Source organism: Colletotrichum abscissum (assembly GCF_030869225.1).
Source record: "Colletotrichum abscissum strain IMI 504890 chromosome Unknown Scaffold_7.1, whole genome shotgun sequence".
Taxonomy (NCBI): domain Eukaryota; kingdom Fungi; phylum Ascomycota; class Sordariomycetes; order Glomerellales; family Glomerellaceae; genus Colletotrichum; species Colletotrichum abscissum.
The window spans coordinates 1,280,449-1,299,799 of NW_026850514.1; the positions used below are offsets into that span (position 1 = coordinate 1,280,449).

The following is a 19,351-nucleotide window of genomic DNA, read 5'->3' on the forward strand; positions in this document are numbered from 1 at the left end:
GAGAAAGCACCCACACGCGCCGCAAAGATCCTGATTGCAGATCCCGGGATGGCGGCTTTGTGAAGTGGCCCGATGTGTACGCAAAGTTGCCCGATCCGGCATCTCGGCGCCGAGGCTCTACACCCACATGGCAGTCGAACTTCTCCAAATCTCCACTCTCCTAAAAGGCAAATAAGGAGCCGAGCTCCTTTCACCATGAGCTGAATTGTCTTGGTCCCCCCGTCCCCTTGCGAACCACATCCTCGCATACTTACAGACCTCGTCTCCGACCTACTCGTCTTCGTTTCTCGGTGTTGTTTTGCTTCTCAGCCTGCATTTTCATCTCATCCTCTGCGAGCCGAGAAGATGACTGCTGATAAGCCCGCGCCCAGTCCTACGGGTGTTGGTGCTGGATCCCGAACCCACAAGTCCTGCGATGCTTGCAAGTCACGCAAGGTCCGCTGTCCTAGTACGTGACTCGGGAGAGCTCATTGTCATTCCTATTCTTCATTCACGAACTGACGAGCTGATTTCATCCATAGGTAACGGCCCGCCCGGACCTTGCGCGAATTGTATCGTGAGTAAACCCGAATGGATTCTCTGCCCTGACAAAGACGTGCCCGTTTACTCACAAACTTTGAACCTGGAAGCGTCGAAAAGAAGAGTGTCGCTTCAGTGTAAAGAGGCTAGCCCACAGGCGCAACGGTAAGCACTGACAACTAAACACCCACCATATCACGTTTACACTCTTTTGATGAGCAAGCACGACAACTCCGGTCGATTTCTGTGGCAAAGGATTTCAAAGTACTAAGCAAACTATCAGTCGCCGGACAGCTTCTGCCAACAAATTATTCGCCATCGAGTAATCGACCACCCAGTCTCCCAGACGCCAAAGCCGTGCTAGACTTGTCGACATCAGATGGAGAGGCCAAGCCACTCGTCCTCCCTGATCGCACGTCGCCAAAGTCTCCTCCCCACCGCATCCAAGAACTCCACGTCGATCGCGTCCTAGCACGAGCACAGAGGCCAAAGACCTCTACTGGAAGAGGCCAGGAGGAAACCATGTTTGTACCAGTAAGCACCACTAGTCAAAATTCCAAAGCAATTGACCGCAGAGGTGAGCGAACTGTAAGCTGACAGAAATCTCACAGCGCAATGGCATATTTGGTATTGAAGCGCCACATGCCCTCAGTGGCCTACACGTACTAACAGATCAAGGGGGCCGGAACAGCCTCACGTTCTTCTCCGACAACAGGCTACTCTCCCTGTCGACGCGCCTCCAGAATCAGAAGGTGAACGAGCTCGTTGGTCGAATTTCTGTCATTGTCAATGGACGTCTTCGTCGCACCGACTCGGCAGCGACGAATCCCCGGAAAACGCAACCTCCCGATATGGGGACCGACAGAGCGCGTGCCGCCTTGTACATCCGCCGTAATTATTTGCCATTCCCCCTTCTATAACCCCCCATTGAAGTCGGTGAAAGCTAATTATGATCAGTCTACTTTGAGCGAGTGCATCCCATGTTCCCGTTCCTTGACCGGACGACTTTCGAGACTACAGTGTCAAGTCCCAACTTCCCCAATCTCCTCGAACGCAGCAAGCCATGGTGTTGTCTCTACCACAGCGTCCTTGCTCTAGGGTCCCAGTATGCTGATGGGGGGACATTCGAGCCTGGTAAGGGCGAGTCGTGGCGGCTGTTCTCTATCAGCTTGAGCGGCTTCTCGGAGCTCCTGCTGCTTCCTGATTCTCTCACCACCTTGCAGGCATTGACGGCCATGTCTGTCTATGGCTTAGGGATCTCGGGCTTGGCTGTTGAGCCTGTCATCATGTCAGAGGCGGCAAGACGGGCTCAGATGATGTCCAGTCATAGCTTTACTGGTCCAACGGCTCACGCTTACCAGAAGTCTTTCTGGATTCTATATGCGGTTGAGAAAATCACCAGCTTCCACTTTGGGAGAAGTTCCGTAAGTGCTTGGAATTTCCCTCTCTTTACCACGCTAGCGTCATACTACCTATGATGGATGCACACTTCTTGTTTACTTGCTCGGCACTGCTGACAACGACAAGGGATTCGTCGATAGCGACATATCCTGTCCCATCCCCGTCGTCCCCGAAGCAACATCGGGAGACTTTAGCTGGTTCCTGCACCTAGTGCGTTTCGCTCGCCTCCTTTCTCGAGCATATACATCACTCTTCTCGGTCGGCGTGTCGGGCAACTCCGACTCGTACTATCTCGACGTGATTGACCAATTAAACGGTGAACTCGAAGAATGGAGAGCATCTCTGCCAGACAATGGCTTCCGCCCGGGTGGAATTCTACGCCCTCAAACCGTATCCGGTCCTAATGCGAGATCACTCGCTCTCATTCTTCATTATCTTTACTACAGCATGTTACTGACTCTTGCGAGAACTACGCTGTGCTATTTGCCTGTCCCTGAGACGCCGGCGGTGAAAGCGATAAAGGACGACAAGATGAAGACCATTTTGAATGCATCGAGGGCAATTTTGGAGTTGACTACGATGATTGAAGTTGAGCCATACACGGTCACATGGTAAGTAGAGAGCGAACTTCGAACTACACCCGCCGTTATCATCAGATCGGTGCTGACAGCCCGTAAGGGTCCTTGCGGGAATCCCTATTACCGCACTTTTTGTCTTATTTGACCTTGTGATTCATGATCCTCGGCAGCCAGATACAGGCACCAATCTGGCTCTGCTCGACATGGTTGCTGGTCACTTCAGTCGGATAGAGTATGCCAGCGGCGGCACCGTGCCCGGTTCTTTGATAGCCGAGTTCGCCAAGATTGCGCGAGACTACGTGAACGAGATTCAGCATGCCGAGGCTGGTTTGATGAATCCCGCGAGACCACATGCACCCACAAATCCTTCCACGATGCAAATGGTACAGCAATCGTCAGAGCTTGATGCCAGAAACAATAAACAAGTGGATAGGCCAACTCAGATGACTTTGGATCTATCTGATGTAAGTTCTCGGCCTCACAAGGTCTACCTTTCATCAAGGAAAAAAGCGTCTAATCATCATCTGCGTTAAAAGACTCTGCCGAGGGAGGCCATGATGTCTGGTCCGATGCAGCAACCAGGATACACCGACTTTGCGTTCGACAGCGGGATGGGCCAGGTATCTCCTAGTGCGCTCATGGGAACCGACGTGATGGGAATCTTTAATTATTTCCTGCCCGATCTGGACCCGATGTTTTACCAGGGTATGACGCAGGAGTACGATCTGCTACCACAGCAGCATGGAGGGACCGTTCAGAGCATGGACAAGTGAGATGATGCGGACGGGGTCCAATTCTTAATCTCCGTCCGTTTGCCAGGCCGGATGCAGCATGACATAACCTTATTTTTGGAGCTATAATAATGCATGCCCCCAACGGATACTAGCAGCTACCCTAGTTGCTACGCCCGGCAGTCGAGATCGTTGCTAGGCATAATGACGAAATGCTTATGAAGAACAAAATCGAACGTTCGCTGGAGCAACCCTCCAGGATGAAAAAGCAGGTAAGACTGCGTGTGTGTGTGGGTGGGAGATCACTTGTTCTTCGGTGGCAGTGAGCTCCGGGATCCCGGGCTTCGCTCCGGTCCGCTGCAAGGATCAGCCGGGTCTCGGACGGTCCAATGCAGCCTAGCGTCTCCTCCAAAGTCCGTTTGGTGGATCCCCAAATGTCGTGGCCCCCTGTCTTTTTTCCCGCAGAAAAGCGGCACGTTTAAAAGAGTGTTGCCGCCAACAGAGCAGAGCTTGGAAGAGAAACATATCATGCGATGAACGACAACAACTCATACACTTCTCTAATCTCTGACGAGCCCCATATTCTCATCTGTAGATCTTGATGGCATCCGAAAGCCCAGCTTCACAGGCGAGTACTCCGGTAGGCGACAAACCACGCAACGTCTTGGCCTGCGTCTTTTGTCACCAACGCAAAATCAAGTGTGACCGAAAGTCCCCCTGCGCCAACTGCATAAAGGTTGGTTTGTCATCATCTCACTCACCCTTCAGCCGATGGGCCCGAGGTCTACGCACCCACACCGAGGCGCAACGCATACTCACTGATGTGATCACGATAGTCTGATCAACCGTGCGTGCCATCGACGCGAGCACCACCAGGAGCTGGTAGAAGACGCGTGGTGAAGGACCTGTTGGAGAGATCGAATCAGTGTGAGAGTCTTCTGAGCCAGGTGGCTCCGCGCGATGCCGATGGCCGCCCCGTAAATCCCGACACGCCGGGTTCCTCACGCGATGTGGCGGACAGCCCGGCAATGTCCCACATAAGCTACGAAGAAGCCCGGAAACAACCCAGCTCGAGACCGAATGGCAAGATTGTCTGCGATGAAGGTCGACCAACATTTATGGAAAATCCGTTTCGCGGCAATGTTCTTGATCACGTAAGTGCACTGTATTTCGATCAAACCATAAGTCCCACCCAGTAAAGATCTAAGTGGAATCTAGCTCCAATTCTCCAAGCTCAGTCTCGAAGACAATGACACCGAGCAATCAACGAACCCGTCTGGTTCTACTAGCGTCTCAGAACGCGGCGACTCAACTCACCAAAAGTCTATGGACTTTGACATATTAGCTCTGGGACCAGTCGAAGTTCTGCGCCTGTGGCAGGTATTCCTGGAACGAGTCAACCCTATGATCAAGGTCATTCACGTCCCTAGCCTGGAACCTCTAGTCTTTGAAGCAGCAACAGACCGCTTCAACCTGAGCCCCGACCTCGAGGCCCTGCTCTGCTCCATCAACGTTGTTGCAATCATGGCCTTGTCGGAAGCGGAATCAATCCAGATGCTCAAACTCGAAAAGGCAAGAGCATTACGAAATTCAATGTCTGCACTGAAAAAAGCCATGTCCAAAGTGGACTTTTTACGAAAGTACAATATGACCACTTTGCAGTGCTTAGTGCTATACCTGGTAAGATGTCTGTCCCACACAAGCATGACTCTGATCTAAATGCAGGCTAGGTTTCTCTTCAGGGGCAATTCGATCGCCACGCCGCATGGGTGTTGACCGGCATGCTAGTCAGGATAGCTCAAAGGATGGGTCTCCATCGCGACGGAGAACTCATAGGTCTTCAACCATTCGAGACCGAGATGCGCCGCCGAATCTGGTGGCAAATCATCATGCTAGAAACAAAATACGCCGTCCTCGCAGGCTTCGGCGACACGCTCCTCCCGCCTAATTGGGACACAAAACTCCCATCGAACGTCAACGACGCCGACTTACTGCCCGGCTCAACAGAGCCGGTCAAGTCTCGCGATGGAGCAACCGAGATGGCATTCTGCCTCATGCTCTACGAATCACGCGCCTTCTTCTGCGACAATCCGATGCCGGAGTTCGAATCAGTCATCCTCAGCGGGGACAAAATCAGCCCGGAGAACTCGAGGAAATTCTCCGGTCAACCACATGTCCTCGACAGGTATCGACTCGCGCTAGACCAGTACGATGAGAGACTCGCTGTGGCCGAACGACGGTTCTGCAACCCGACGGCAGGCGGCATACATCTCGTTGCGAGTAAGATCCGGTCTTTCACGGCGCAGAGGATGCGCGACATGATTATGCACGCGCGAGAGCCATGGGACGAGAACAAAGACGGCGGAGCTAGCCAGCAATCCTTCTTCAGAGCATGGGTCATTTCCTTCGAGAGCGACGTTAGCTGGTACGACACGATCGACGACAAGTTCACCTGGTACCTAAAACTCCATTTTCAATCTGACGCTTTCTCCGTCATGATTGAGCTCCTACAGTGGCAGCCCGTCGGAACACTGGTTGACAGGGCATGGAAGGCCATCGACCGACTCTATCACCACCACCCGGAGATGTACGACTTGACTAGGAAGGACAACTTGCTGCGCGCGGAAAACTTGCTTGCAGGGTGGGCACGACGGGAGCTTGCGTTCCGAAATCTAGGCATGTCGTGTGACACGCCGCTCGTTGTGGCACGGTTCCGGAGCAGCGAAGTTTTCAAGCAGAGACAGCCCGACGGTTTGCCAGTTGAGCAGTGGCCGGCACCGACGCCGGACACCGCGCTGTTCTCTGACATGAGTCCATCCGACTTTGAGACGTTTGATGGCGGGATGCCTGGAGATACTCATGGTCTTAACTTCAGTCTTTGGGGTGGTGGTGGGCCAGGGCAACATGCTCTATGATGAAGGTCCGGCTGGTTTATGGGTAGTAAATGGCTCGGGGAAAGGGGGTTGTGCGTTTCAAGCACACGACCATGACTTAATGACACTGAAGACGGCTCAAGGGTAGACTGTACCCAATAAGGAGTTTATTCCCTCAATGCAAGGGTCTTTAGGGCTCTTGGAATATCTTTGAATCACCTCTCAAAATTCACGGATAGATGTTTTGTACTTGCTCTGGCCTGGTTTATCGAGATGCTATAGCAAATTTATGCGCGGGCTTCACGCGCAACTGGCTTCAAGTAGACATTCAGCGGTATTCTATCCCACAAACCAAATGCTCTTTGCCTCTGAATCCAGGACCCGTTTCCTTCGGCCAGTTGAAGATCAAAGTCAAAAACGATTCGGGCTAAAATCAACCTCATCTCTGCATACGCGAGACTGTTTCGCATAGGTTTCAGCGTCAGCGGCGATAATGGTTCAATGGATAGATGAGGAGTTCTTACTTCTTCCCAATGCAGTTGCGTGGGCCAACGCTGAATGCTTGAAGTGCGTCTAAATGGTTGTGTTCCTCTTTGTTAGTTTCCAGGAAGCGCTCCGGCCTGAACTCCCAGGGCTTGGTCCAGTTGTCTGGACTATGGTTCGCGGACCATTGCTGGATCTCGACGAAAGTCTTGGAGGAAAGTCTGGATTAGCCACCTGATGGGAACCTCGAAAAGGAGAGTTGGTACACAAGGCTACTTACTCCTTGAGGCACATGTTCTGCGCCAATCTGACACCCAAACGCCGGTACCTCTCGAATGAGGTTTGACGTCACGGGAGGATACATACGCAAAGCTTCATTGAGAACAGCGAGCATGTATGACAACTTGCTCACTGAGTTGATGGTGACCTCGCTAGAGTCGCTAAAGCTCGATCGGACCTCCTCGTTAAGTTTCTGCAGGACCTTGGGATTTCTCAACAGAAGATATGTCGTGCCGGCCAGAGTTGTAGCCGTAGTTTCCGAACCGGCGAGGACGAGAATGAGACCATTGGCTGACAGCTGTTCAAATGAAAGGTTCTGCGCACACAAAGTTAGCGCAAATTCACCTCCTCGAGGAGTGGCTTTGGGGGCCACATTCCCATTCTTCTTTCTTTCTCAAGAGTCCCTCGAACAAATCCTTCCGGTCAGGATCCATATCAAGACGCGTTTGCATCATCTTATCGGTGCTCTCACGTAACTGCATCATCGCAGCAAGACCACCGATCCGGAAGAGGCCTTGGACAACAGGATCAAGGCCAATATACTTCATCGCTGTCATGATGGCATTGTATCGGATAGTTTTGAAGATGAAGGCAATCCAGGGGTGGTAGTCTGAGCGATCGAGACAGCCAAACGATTGCGCAAAGATTAGGTCGCCGGCAATATCGAACGTTGTCCAGTTATACCAAGCCTCCACATTAAGCGGCGCTTCTTTCCCGTCGCAGTTCTCATGCAAGCGAGAAATCAGTTTATCGATGTACTTCATGATAATGCCTTCTTGCGCTCGCATAGAGCTATCCGAGAAACCATGGGATAGCGCCCGCCGGTACCGCTGGTGCTCTTCACGCTCGGCATTGATGATGCTCGTGGGTAAATTCTTGATCGTCGTTGAGAAGAGCTGCGACTTGGGGATCTCGTTTTCCGCCAGCTCTTTCCCGATTTGAAAGCCGTAGATGTCTTTCCAGGCCGTCACATCGGTGAAGGACAGGTGATTTGGGCTGATACGGACTATGGGGCCATATCGGTCGTGGAGGAACTGGGTTCGAAAGGCTTGATAGCCTGTGGCATGTTGCCAGGCCCAGATTAGAGGAGAAGCGCGTTGAAGGACAGGTCCTGGAAACCTTCGTAGGGGATGGAGGAAGAGGTTGTAGCCGGCTAGGAGGAGTTGCCATAGGACGGCCTGGCAAGTCAGCCATGAGATTCTTCACTGAGGATATGATCTACTCTAATCTTGTGTAGGAATGCTAGTCACTTACTGTACCAAAGGCAATAGCCAGGATATGAAAAGGATGCTCAGAGAGAATGGACAAAACACCCGCCATTTCCGTAGTCAAATCTGGAAGGGTTAGCTTCTCAAGTTCTGTGATAATCTTCTTGCATCAACAAGAAACATCAACCCCGCGTTGGCGTTGACGCATCGTTTATGTAGATTCATCCCGAGTACGAGCCTTTCCGAGCTCCTCCCCTGGTGACAAACATGTTCGCTTCTTGCCCAATGCACACACAACTTGGTTCTGCGTCAAACAATCAACCACCTTCCATTGAGGGGCCGGGCTCTGCCCTAGGCGCAAGAAGTTTGGGGTCATCGGACGGTGGTTTCAATACCACGTTTCTTGCGCGGACCAATCCACTGTCCGGCTTTGTCACATTCATGCATGCAGCAACCGTAAATATGCATGGGGAGGTTGAGACGGTTGGCCATCTGCGAGTGTTACTCCGCATTGGTGTTGCACGACTTGATGTCCTGGTCATTGCCTTCCAGCATGGGGCACTCGTAACATTGTGGAATCAACGACAAATGAGAGTGATTGCGCAAAGATGGCAAGCAAATGAAAGGCATAAGTTGGAGATTCTTGCGCTCTTGAACGATTAGTCGACTTTCAACAGAGCTTACAAGCCCCAGACTTGATTACTTTCCCAGTGCGAGATGACAGAAGGCAAAGACACACGGAGATCCTCCCGCGGCTGGCTGATGCTTTTCTTATCCTAGCTTCAGCCGTTAGGATCACTGAAGTTGATGTCATTCTTGATTGACAACTTACCAGTCGCCTATCAAAACTCCGGGATGACAGTGCCAGCCCCCTTCTTCTCCGCAATATCCAGAATAGCCGTCCCGATAGCCAGATCCGTCGTACTGACACCGATACTTTTGTAGATGATCAAGCCATCCTCCAATGTCGATAGCGATTCCAGCTTCTCCCCTCGTTTCCGTGAAATCTCGATTTCTCCAATCTCCACTATGTACTCTGCCGCGAGTTTGCTCTGAACGATTTCGCCAGAGTGCTTAAGCGCAGACTCGCGGTCGTCGACTAGCACGGCAAGCTTTGAACCTTGTTCGCGGAGTTTCCCACCAGCGGCGTTGGTTGCCTGGACGAGCAGTTCTGGGTCTACTTCCAACATGTCCGCCTGCCAGGACCCGACGGCAGAAATGTATGGATTTCTTTCCTTTCTTCCGTTTGTGACATAGTGTGCCGGAAATACTGGGCTTTTGGTGCCGACTGTGCAGAAAATGGCGTCTGCTGCAGCGAGACGATACTGAAGTTGAGCGTCGTACTCGGAGCTAGAGGAACTCAGATACTCAAAGTCGGCGGTAGACTTCCAACGACCTTGGTTCTCCTCCTTCAATCTCGAGATGAGCTGCTGTGCGCGCTCCGCGGATCGATTCGCCACGGTAATAGTCTTGATCTCGTCGCCCCTCAATGATAACGCGAAGCGAAGATGCCACAACGCTTGCTTGCCAGCACCGAACACAACAATGTTATCGGTATGGCTCCGCCATAAGTACGGCACAATGGCAGAGAGTGCCGTGCGATATCCTGTAACCTCTTCGGCGTTGATAACGCCAAGGGGTAGGCCGTCCTGGTCGCAAATGGAGATAATGCCGTGCAAGCTGTTAGCTGCTGGGGATGAAGGAGCCGGGGTGACGACGATCTTAGTTCCGAAGGCACCGGCGGAGCTGAAAGGTCGGAAGAGGCATTTCATGCCCTCAGGTCTGTTCACTATCGATGCATCGGGCTGATAGTCGCGCTCCGCGCCCTCAGAGAGCTCTATCAGTGCTCCCACAAGCCGATCTCGGAGCTGGAGAATGCCACTTCTTGGAAGGTTGAGCAGAATATCGAGAACAGCGGCGTCGCTGAGGACTCTGAAATTACCCATGGTGAATGGTGAATGAGATGCTCAGGTTTGCAAAAGGCCGCTGAACAGTCAAGATCGTGAGGGGGTCGTAGTGTGGAGAAGTCTCGCGAAAGAGGCACGGATACTAGTATGTTGACAGTGACAAGACCTTATCAGCAGCTTGTCACCTCTTGATAGTCAGTTGGGTCACTGCGATAACAAATGTGAGTAGACGTATCGACAGTCTCCGTAGTTAGGCGGGTTACGGCAGTTTAGTTTGTCTTCTTCCGTCAGACCCGGCAAGACCTACCGGATTTAATCCCACCGGCACGGCATCCGATGCAGGGAAATGGGTCGCTGCGGCGGTTAGCTGAGCCGCTCGACGGGGTCCGTTGTGGGCTCCAGTTAACCGATTGCGAGCGGGTGATACGAAAGTTCAGGTGTAATACGAGCCGGTTCCTACTCCGTCAACGACCCTCCGTTCCGTCTCACCGGCACATGAACCGTTCAATTCATATTCCATGCGTTTGTGAATGAAATGTCTATCGGCCATGAAGCCTATTAATACCTACTACGCAGTACTTATAGGTTTGAGCACGAAGATGCGGATATCTAGGTCGTGAGTCTATAGTTCTTCTCATCCACCATCTTTTGAACCATCACACCATGACTATCGGCCGTACTTTCAACGTCGTCGGCGCCCACTGTGGCGGCGAGGTCTGCGACGTCATCGTTGGGGGTGTTCTCGACGTCCCAGGCAAGACAATGTTTGAAAAAATGATGCATTTCTGGAAAAAGGCAGACCACCTACGAAACCTGCTGATGAACGAACCCCGCGGCTCATCATCCATGTGCGTTAACCTCGTCCTTCCACCGTGCAATCCCGAAGCCGACGCGGGCTTCATCATTATGGAGCATGAGGAGTACCCCCCTATGTCCGGTGCCAACACCATTGCCGTGAGCACCGTCCTGCTAGAGACCGGCATGGTACCGATGCAGGAGCCTACTACGACACTGCGCCTGGATACGCCAGCAGGTTTGGTCACGGTCAAGGCCGAGTGCAAGGAGGGCAAGGTTACGTTTGTGGAGTTTCAAAACGTTCCGGCTTTTGTCTATGGCCTAGATCTAGACATCAACGTGCCGGGCTTCGACACGCCCATCAAGGCCGACATTGCATGGGGTGGAATGTGGTATGCGCTGGTCGACGCGAGCTCAGTAGGCCTACAGATCAAGACGGAAAATGGAAAGGAGTTAGTCGACATCGGCGAGCGAATCAAGAGGGCTATCCAAACGCAGACGAGCCCGGTGCATCCCGAAAACCCAGAGATCCGAGGCGTCAGTGTCTTCGAGTTCACGGACCCGCTCTCGCCCTTGGCGCCGGACACGCAACAGACGGCCGTGAACACGGTGGTCGTATCACCGGGAAGACTCGACCGGAGTCCGTGTGGGACAGGAACGTGTGCCCGACTGGCGGTTCTCCATAAGAGAGCCCAGCTCGCAGTCGGAGGATCGTTCCGTCACCGCAGCGTGATTGGGACCGAGTTTATCGGAACGGTAAAAAGTGAGGCAAAGGTCGGGGACTACGATGCTATTATTCCCGTGGTGAAGGGGACTGCCTGGATAACGGCTTTCAAGCAAGTCATCTTGCACCCAACAGATCCATTCCCGGAAGGGTTCAGGGTTGGAGATAAGTGGCATGTCAGTTAGAAGATTCATGTCCCGTAGATCTTGGCTACTTTTGTAAATGTTATTTAAGTGATCAGCACAAGTCATTTCACCCTGTTTTTCTCCAAGGAAGGCTTCTGTTTCAGCCTTCTCCAACACACTCGATCCGCATTTCTGCCCGTCCTAATGTAGGTCAGGGGCGCAGTTACATATTGAAGCCACAGCCAAGCCGGGATATTGTACAGGCATGTCACAACATATCGAGGTCCAAATTATCCAGGAATAGAACTAGTGGGTATATTTCAAAACGCGTGGATCTAATTGGATCGTTCTTCCGCGGACAAACTTGCTCGCCTAACCCATTTGATCATGCGAACATGAGGCTTAATGGGCCGAGGACACAGAATTCGAGTTGTCGGCGCAGGAAAATGCGGCCGATCCACCAGACTTCTTGTAGCTGTCCATAATTCCAACTACTGAGCCGTACGCTCCAGCAATCATCAAAAAGGTGCCGCTAATAACAACGAAGCAGCTGAAGCAGACCATGGCGATCCATCTCGGTCTCTTCTCGAGCTTTCCCTCGGCCCAATGGTCGTACAGCCACATGCAACCCATGGGCTGGAAAGACAACAGAGTACCGAAGAGGGCACCGACGAGGGCTACCAGGCCATCAAAGACGGGAATGGAGCTGGCAATGACATAGGCGGTGATTGCGATGCTTGCAGTGCAGGCGAGCCAGATACCCCAGTGCTTCATGGTGTTCTCGGTCAAGTGACGGGATCCACGTAGCAGGCGAATGAAGATGTACTTGGCGGGCAACTGAGGACACAAACGTTAGCATTGATGTTTGTTGGTGACCGGGTTGTAAGTTTGGAATCTACTTACGTGGATAACCAGAGTAGTGGTAACAATCAAGCCGGGGAAGGCAAGACCGTAGCAGACTCTCTTCATGGTCGCACCGGCGGAGCCAAGAGCAGGCGAGGCGACGTAAGAACCGCAGAAGTAGTAGACAACGCATCCGATGGCAATGTAGGTGGCAGTCACACCACCCTGGCAGATGACCAGAGCGCGAGTGTAGTGGCGAGGATCGCGCATCTCAGAGACGATGGAGAAGAAGGCAGGGGTACCGGCGAAGGCAAAGACGAGCGTCGAAAGCGCCGAGGAAGCCTGGGCGAAGGTCGGGCTTCCGACGACCTTGTAGTCCGAGGTCCAGTGTCCAGTCTGGGGAGCGGCAGCCGGTCGGTCCTGTACACCTACGGCAACGGTGACGGTGAAGACTGCGTATGCATGGTCAGCTTCTGAATCTGGAATTTCCTCCAAAGGGGTTTAGCGGCACTCACTGGCAGACATGATGCAGATGAGACCGACCCAGGCGAACCAGGTTATCTTTCCGAGGGTCTGGATGCTACCGAAGCAGAAACCAATCGCTGCGGCAATGGCGACGAAGCCAGCCGTGCATGCACCGTGAAGGGAAACCGAGTTGAGCGCGATCGAGGCACCTAGCATGCCAGAGCCGGCAACGAAGATCCAGTCTGATCGGGAGAGAGTGGTTAGTCCCTGAGTTACCCTTCGAACGATTTGATAAACTCACAAAGGCAGAAGACGATGCCGAAGAACTCGCGACCCACGCGGCCAAAGAGAAGGCGTCCAACATCGTCGATACCGTAGACCTCGGGGTGGCGAAGCTTGAAGACACCAACAATGTAATCGGACCACGTGGTGATAGCGGCGATGCAGCACAGGGCAATCACACCAGGCACAATTCCGAGGACGTCAAAGACACCGGGAATGGACAAAACTCCCAGGCCAATCTGCGTCTTCATCATCAAGGCGACTGTTCCTTTCCAACCAACCTAATTCAGTAATTAGCATCCGAATGGAGGCTTAGGCATTCCAAGCCAAAAAGTTTTTCCGGATTGCTCCTTACATTGCGGTAGTTGGGGCCGCCCTCTTTAATTTCACCAAAGACAGCATCGTAAGACGCGTTCGGGTCTTCCAAGACCTGGCCTTGTTGCGAATGTGTTGAGACGGGTCCCAACGCCTCAACATCCTCCTTGTTCTTCTGCGTCATCTTGGCAGTTGATGAAGATATTTTCACGTGATGTTGGTTCGTATGCGGTCGATCAGACAAATGTGACTTTAAAGTCTTTAGAGACACAGGTCACACGCGAAGTGGGAATTGTCGTCGAGATGATCTTTTAGACTAAAGGTACTGAGTCCGAGTTGGAAGGACAACCGAATTGAAGAGTCAAGAGTTGTTGTCGTTGGTGATAGTCGTTGACAGCTCAAGACGAGGAATGAGTGGCCAAGCAAATGTTAATATGCATTGACACTGAAGCGAAACTGGTAGCTCACTAGAGAGATTGATAGCTTAGAGGCATGATGAGAAGACCCATTCCCAAGTTGGGACTGGGAATGATGCGCTTTTGTACAAAACCAGTCCAAGCGCGGCCTTCTCTACAGCCTCGAAGTCCCAGCCAGGAGGAAAAGCCGGCAAGGGCTGCCAAGATTTCCCTCTCTATCAGCCTGACAGGCTTCCTCCTGCAAGAGGTACCAGATAGTCTGCTATCGCTTGAGTTAGATTACGCACCGGTTAGGTAGAACATACCCCATATTTTCCCCAGACTGCCTTTCAACGGGGGGCTCCTACGTCACAGCGGGACGATTTCTTTCCCAAGGGTTCAGGGGGAGAGAAATGACTCGCGCGGCATTTCTCGGTGAGTTGCCTAGGTACAGACCACGGCACGCGGTATTACTGCACGCGTTTGCACAAAAAAAGTGTTGGCGTGGAAAATATGCCTCACTAGGGTTGATAACTCGACCGACATGGGATGACCGGGTGCCATCCCGATATCTCCCTCCTAATCATTAATGCTCGCGCTGTTGTAGTCGATGTTTTCACCTGATATCTTGTGTATCTTCAGCTAAGGGAAGCCAACATTCCACTACCTCGCGCCGCACGCCTGTGGGATGGGATATCGGACGGAAAGGCCGGATAAGAGTTGTCCAGGCCCATAGCCGCACATTCGGAACTTCGCAAAACGCCGTAAAGAGTCAAATGCAATCGTGGACAGTTGTGGTAACACGAAATGGGCCAATTCTTTTGCGGCCCTTGTCCAGAGACAAAAAGTCGCTTTTGCCGTACAAAATCGCGCCGTCGCGAACGCTTACCCGCTCTAGCGCATACAAGCGGAGGCGCCGTCGGCACGACTCGCGGACAACTTCCTCTTAGCAAGGATTCTTTCGCTGCGTATACCCCTGCTCGAGCGGAGCCTCCGTTTCAAATTCACACCATCGGATGCTCACCCGGTAAACCTCCCGCCCCATCTTGACGAAGTCGGGAGGTCATCCCGATGGCAGCGAGTTGGCTTGCCCCCTTCGAAATCAAGTTCCTCTCGTGTCTCGCACACGCCACCGCGCCACCACAAAACCCGGCACATGATGGAGGGCGTGAGACTCGAGACTCCAGTCCAGAGCATGGTCCTTCCCCAAAGTCAAACTTCAAGATGAGTTTCTCTTAGTCACGCGTGCAGCACTAACGTTGTCGATGATGGGGATTCAAGCCTCGAGACGTTGGGTTGACTTCCGCTTCCCCATGGGGAGAGGGAAAGACCACATGAGATGACGATTGCATCAACTCCGTTGGCAATTGGAACTCCTGGGGATCCATAGTGCTACCACCATGAACCTAGAGACACGGAGTTTGGAATTCTTCGGATGGCGGGAAAACCTGCAATTCGGCGACAAATTAGCCATCATTCGCCAATCACTTGGACCCCCAAAAGCTGCATCAGACTAAGGTGCTTTGTATTCGGGAGGCCCGTAATTACTGATCGACTAGCACAGAGCATAAGGTATGACAGCAGGTAATTGACAAGCTTGACCAGAGTTTCTCGGGCGTGAAACACAGAGCACAGCCTTCAGCCCTCTTTCTCGGTGCTTTACTATCTAGAGACCCACGAGCTATTGATAGCATGGGTAGAATCTTCCGTCTTGGTCACTTTGTATCGTCGTATCCCCTGCAGTCATGGGGGAGAATGCTTCTGTCAGAGCTTGTTCCCAATTGGCAGATGCCCGGGATTCCCACCGACGGGCAGATACCTATCAAGACAACACGACGACTCGACGCAACCATGCATGCGAGGGAGGCATGTAAGGTTCCCAAAGTTTGTAGTGTATCTCATGTGGCATCCTTCTGGAACGCCTTAGCCTTCATCCAACGCGGCTACTATCAACACGGCATGTGTATGGAGTATGGTATCTCGTAGCCAAGTCCCTCCGCGGGCCGCCCAGCGTTCCGGCATCGGTCCTAGTCTACAACTCTTGCATATCTTAGCTACTACTTAGTATCCGTACAGAAACCGAACGCCTACTTATCGCCGGTGCCATCTCGTGACATTTTCCCGAGACTAAGATAGATGCAGATAAGCCGTGCCCCCCTGGCCCGAGAGCCCAGAGCCCCATCAATTCGGTTCCACCAGGACCACTACCCCGCGTTCTCCTTCAGCAAAAAAACGTCACATCACAGTTGAGGCTCGCCGGGACCATACAGCAGGGCACGCGATTTCCGCAGCCAAAGAACACCGACAACCCTTTTATGCCTGTCTAATTGCTCCATTCTCTACCTAGAAGCTCGAGTATAAGCCTTCCTGAACAGTGAAATGGAACCTGGGGCCGGCCGAAACAAGGTATCCAAGCGGTCGTCGAATGCGTAAGTTTGTCCGAGCCAACCACACATACCACATCCTCCCTCCCTTGTCAATTGGCCGCGGTTGCGTACGACTAACACACTTGGATATCTAGCTGTGTGCGTTGTCGTCGACAGAAAATCAAGTGCTCAGGATCTCAGCCGTGCGATGCATGTGGCAAGCGCAAACAGTCCTGCACCTTTGACGAAAGGGATCAAAGAATCGTCGTCACCAGAGGGTAAGTAATCGGGCCTGGCCTTTCCTACCAACGATTAGATCTAGGCATAAGTCCGGCTCACCATCCGTGTTCTAGCTACATCATCGACCTTCAACAGAGAATTGAAAGGTGGGAGCGGAGCCGAAGCACCAATGAGCCAGCCCAAGTGTCAATCGAGGGCGGCCAGCGTCCCGATAAAGCAGGAAACAGTTGGTTATCCCTAATTATCTTACTTTGCATTGCAGAGAACATGTCTGAGCTGACAGTAGGAGATGAGAGCGACGGTGATTTGCCCATGAGGGATGAATCAAATGGCCCGATCATTGCAGATGGTACGCATGAAAAGGAAAGTCAGGAGGCTCGGCCTAAAGCGCCAATAGATCCTGTCGCGTCGAACCTCATCAACCCTCTGTCTACTGGACAGTCAGAGTACACAACAGCGCCAAATGGAAGGCTGTGTAAGTCATTTATAGTGCAGCTCACCACGTTGATAGCAATGAAGCCTAACAAGAGGACAGTCTACCTGGGCACATCATCTAACTGGTCTTTTACCCGACGAGTCCTCAACATCACACACCAATACGTCCACAAGACCCCATTGCCGACCAACGCTCTTCTCTTTGATGGCACGACGTACGTCCTCGATTGGGATGGCTACAGAGCAAGCGAAGTCCCCGAGATGCCAGCTCTTCCCACACAAGACTATGCCATCTATCTGGTCAACGCCGTCAAGTTCCACTGTGGCCAAATGTTCCACCTTTTTGACGAAGAAACGTTTATGAAGTCCTTGTACAGCTTTTATTCTGACCCTAATCCCAGACCCGATCCTACTGATCCGTGGTTCATTCATTTCTTGCTCATTCTTTCTTTCGGAAAAGCCTTCACCACCAAGACCAACAGGGGGAACAGACCTCCTGGCCATGACTTCTTTGTCAAGGCTATGCAACTGCTCCCAGACTTCAATGTTTTACTGAAGAACCATGTTCTGTCAACAGAGATCATGTGTTGCATTGCTCTATATACGCAATGCATCGACTTCAGGCACTGTTCATACAACTATGTAAGTTTTTCCCGTAATCCTTGATATTATACATTATACTAATGGTGAACTACCGATCGGTCAAGCACTTCGCATAGCCCTTGGAGAGGGGATGCACACAGACATGCCTGTGCAGCAACTAGGAGAGGCATATGTCGAAAGATGCCGAAGGTTATGGTGGACTGTACACATCCTTGACCGGGAGATCACATCGTTGTTTGGCATGCCGCCTTCAATACATGACGACTATGTGCTCTGTCAACTACCAACCTACTCTGGTTCAGTCCAAAGGACAGCCGCGTTACGAATGCGGATCAGACTGTCGAAGGTCATTGGGAGCATTAACAGGAGTATGTGTGATCCTGTTGAAGCCCGCTTTAAGAAATAATGCTAACCGCTATGCCAACTAGAGGTCTACGGTCTCGACGGAAGACTCAACAACAAGTTCATGCTTGGCACCAAAGAAGTGCTTGCCAGCGTGGCTGAGATTGCTGATGAGCTCCAACAATCGTTTGCGCTGCCTCTGGAAAGGGACACCAGCTGCATTTCGAGAACATCCGCCCATTTGCATTTATTGCACCATCAGGTATGTCTAGTTCAATACAATGCTCAAAACGGCACTGGAAACGAACTGACTTGGCTGTAGTGCATTGTTCTTGCAACCAGACCGCTGCTTTTCTGTTTTCTGAAAATTCGTTTTGAATCACAGAGTAAATGCACAGAGCTATTGGGGTCTTCGCAGACGGTCAGAAATTTGATTCAGATGTGTATCGATTCTTCTCAACAAATGGTTTCGATCCTAGACTGTTTGCAATCTCAGGGCTTGCTGGGTAAGCCATCTCCAAGATTAATTGAAAATCACGTTCTTTTACATAAACCAGGCTAACTTTGCATCTTGCAGAAACATTTCTTCCATTCGACTTGGAAGCCAGTTTCGTGTCTGCTAGCAGTCTACTACTAGGACCCGCAATCGACCCACAATGCTTTGAGTGCCTCGACCCGTCTCTGGAGAAAGTCTACTCCGTTCTGGACGAGATGATCATGGCCGGGAACGGGATCGCCAAGTACCGCAAATCTGAACTACAGCAGCTTGAGAACATGCTACAGCGACTTACGCCTTGGCCTTCACAGGCCTCTGAGCAGACGACTCTAGTAGACGAGGGGCGCCAAACGCAGCCCCCGGATGACACGAGTCCCCAAGACACGGTGGTCTCGGCCATGGCCTCGGAACACTCACAGCACGAGAGCTACTCTTCTTCTATCCCGGGGAACATGGATGAGATGGCTTATGATAGCGGGCTGACTATGGCGCAATTACTGGATATGGCCAACTCTATTGAACAGGAAGATTCAGAGTGGATGTCTCAGACGATAGTGGAACATAGCATTTGGTAGATCAAGAAGACCTGTCAATTTCATGGCGGCGTTATCTCCCATTTTGGAACCTTGCCGAATGTACATGTACTTGCTTTTGCTTCGAAGCTCATATTTGCCCATAAGTCCAAGTGACCTCTGTCGCACAGCTAATATGCCCGGTAGCTAGTCCGAACTTCTCAAGGCCTAAGTATACTTGTAGTTTGATATCTCTCTTTCACTATCACAGGATCGAACTCCGAGGATGGGGCCTGTCGACTATGGCGGACAACTCGGAGAGGAAGCCGGTCTGTTTACTGTCAACAGACAAGACTGATGTAAGCCCCGTGTTGTCAGCTCTTTACAGAATCAGATTAAACGTCAAGGGAACCCTCTGGGATAAGCATGGTTCA

At 51.9% G+C, this 19,351-nt stretch overlaps 7 protein-coding genes across 7 annotated transcripts; 4 read left to right on the forward strand and 3 right to left on the reverse strand.

Moving 5' to 3' along the window:
- Positions 1 to 345: 345 nt before the first annotated feature.
- On the forward strand, positions 346 to 3,271 carry CABS01_03932 (uncharacterized protein; the record flags this gene model as incomplete). The annotated part of the gene is made up of 10 exons (XM_060537304.1): positions 346 to 448; positions 522 to 556; positions 630 to 684; positions 803 to 1,053; positions 1,131 to 1,146; positions 1,198 to 1,410; positions 1,477 to 1,943; positions 2,047 to 2,531; positions 2,599 to 2,962; positions 3,035 to 3,271. The coding sequence occupies 10 exons, from the start codon at positions 346 to 348 to the stop codon at positions 3,269 to 3,271; spliced, it is 2,226 nt and encodes a 741-aa protein (XP_060391562.1).
- A 559-nt stretch (positions 3,272 to 3,830) lies between these two features.
- Positions 3,831 to 6,144, forward strand: CABS01_03933 (C6 zinc finger protein; the record flags this gene model as incomplete). The annotated part of the gene is made up of 4 exons (XM_060537305.1): positions 3,831 to 3,869; positions 4,066 to 4,383; positions 4,448 to 4,909; positions 4,960 to 6,144. The coding sequence occupies 4 exons, from the start codon at positions 3,831 to 3,833 to the stop codon at positions 6,142 to 6,144; spliced, it is 2,004 nt and encodes a 667-aa protein (XP_060391563.1).
- Positions 6,145 to 6,389: 245 nt separating this feature from the next.
- CABS01_03934 (isotrichodermin C-15 hydroxylase) lies at positions 6,390 to 8,184 on the reverse strand (the record flags this gene model as incomplete). Its single annotated transcript, XM_060537306.1, has 5 exons — positions 6,390 to 6,561; positions 6,627 to 6,793; positions 6,866 to 7,155; positions 7,238 to 8,042; positions 8,119 to 8,184. The coding sequence occupies 5 exons, from the start codon at positions 8,182 to 8,184 to the stop codon at positions 6,390 to 6,392; spliced, it is 1,500 nt and encodes a 499-aa protein (XP_060391564.1).
- Positions 8,185 to 8,914: 730 nt separating this feature from the next.
- Positions 8,915 to 10,018, reverse strand: CABS01_03935 (uncharacterized protein; the record flags this gene model as incomplete). The annotated part of the gene is made up of 1 exon (XM_060537307.1): positions 8,915 to 10,018. The coding sequence occupies one exon, from the start codon at positions 10,016 to 10,018 to the stop codon at positions 8,915 to 8,917; it is 1,104 nt and encodes a 367-aa protein (XP_060391565.1).
- Positions 10,019 to 10,642: 624 nt separating this feature from the next.
- On the forward strand, positions 10,643 to 11,683 carry CABS01_03936 (proline racemase; the record flags this gene model as incomplete). The annotated part of the gene is made up of 1 exon (XM_060537308.1): positions 10,643 to 11,683. The coding sequence occupies one exon, from the start codon at positions 10,643 to 10,645 to the stop codon at positions 11,681 to 11,683; it is 1,041 nt and encodes a 346-aa protein (XP_060391566.1).
- A 342-nt stretch (positions 11,684 to 12,025) lies between these two features.
- Positions 12,026 to 13,712, reverse strand: CABS01_03937 (transmembrane amino acid transporter; the record flags this gene model as incomplete). The annotated part of the gene is made up of 5 exons (XM_060537309.1): positions 12,026 to 12,460; positions 12,527 to 12,918; positions 12,982 to 13,173; positions 13,233 to 13,494; positions 13,569 to 13,712. 5 exons carry the CDS (start codon positions 13,710 to 13,712, stop codon positions 12,026 to 12,028), a joined length of 1,425 nt encoding a protein of 474 aa, XP_060391567.1.
- A 3,084-nt stretch (positions 13,713 to 16,796) lies between these two features.
- CABS01_03938 (uncharacterized protein) lies at positions 16,797 to 18,980 on the forward strand (the record flags this gene model as incomplete). The annotated part of the gene is made up of 7 exons (XM_060537310.1): positions 16,797 to 17,004; positions 17,065 to 17,528; positions 17,588 to 17,606; positions 17,684 to 17,935; positions 17,996 to 18,171; positions 18,232 to 18,415; positions 18,487 to 18,980. 7 exons carry the CDS (start codon positions 16,797 to 16,799, stop codon positions 18,978 to 18,980), a joined length of 1,797 nt encoding a protein of 598 aa, XP_060391568.1.
- Positions 18,981 to 19,351: the final 371 nt, after the last annotated feature.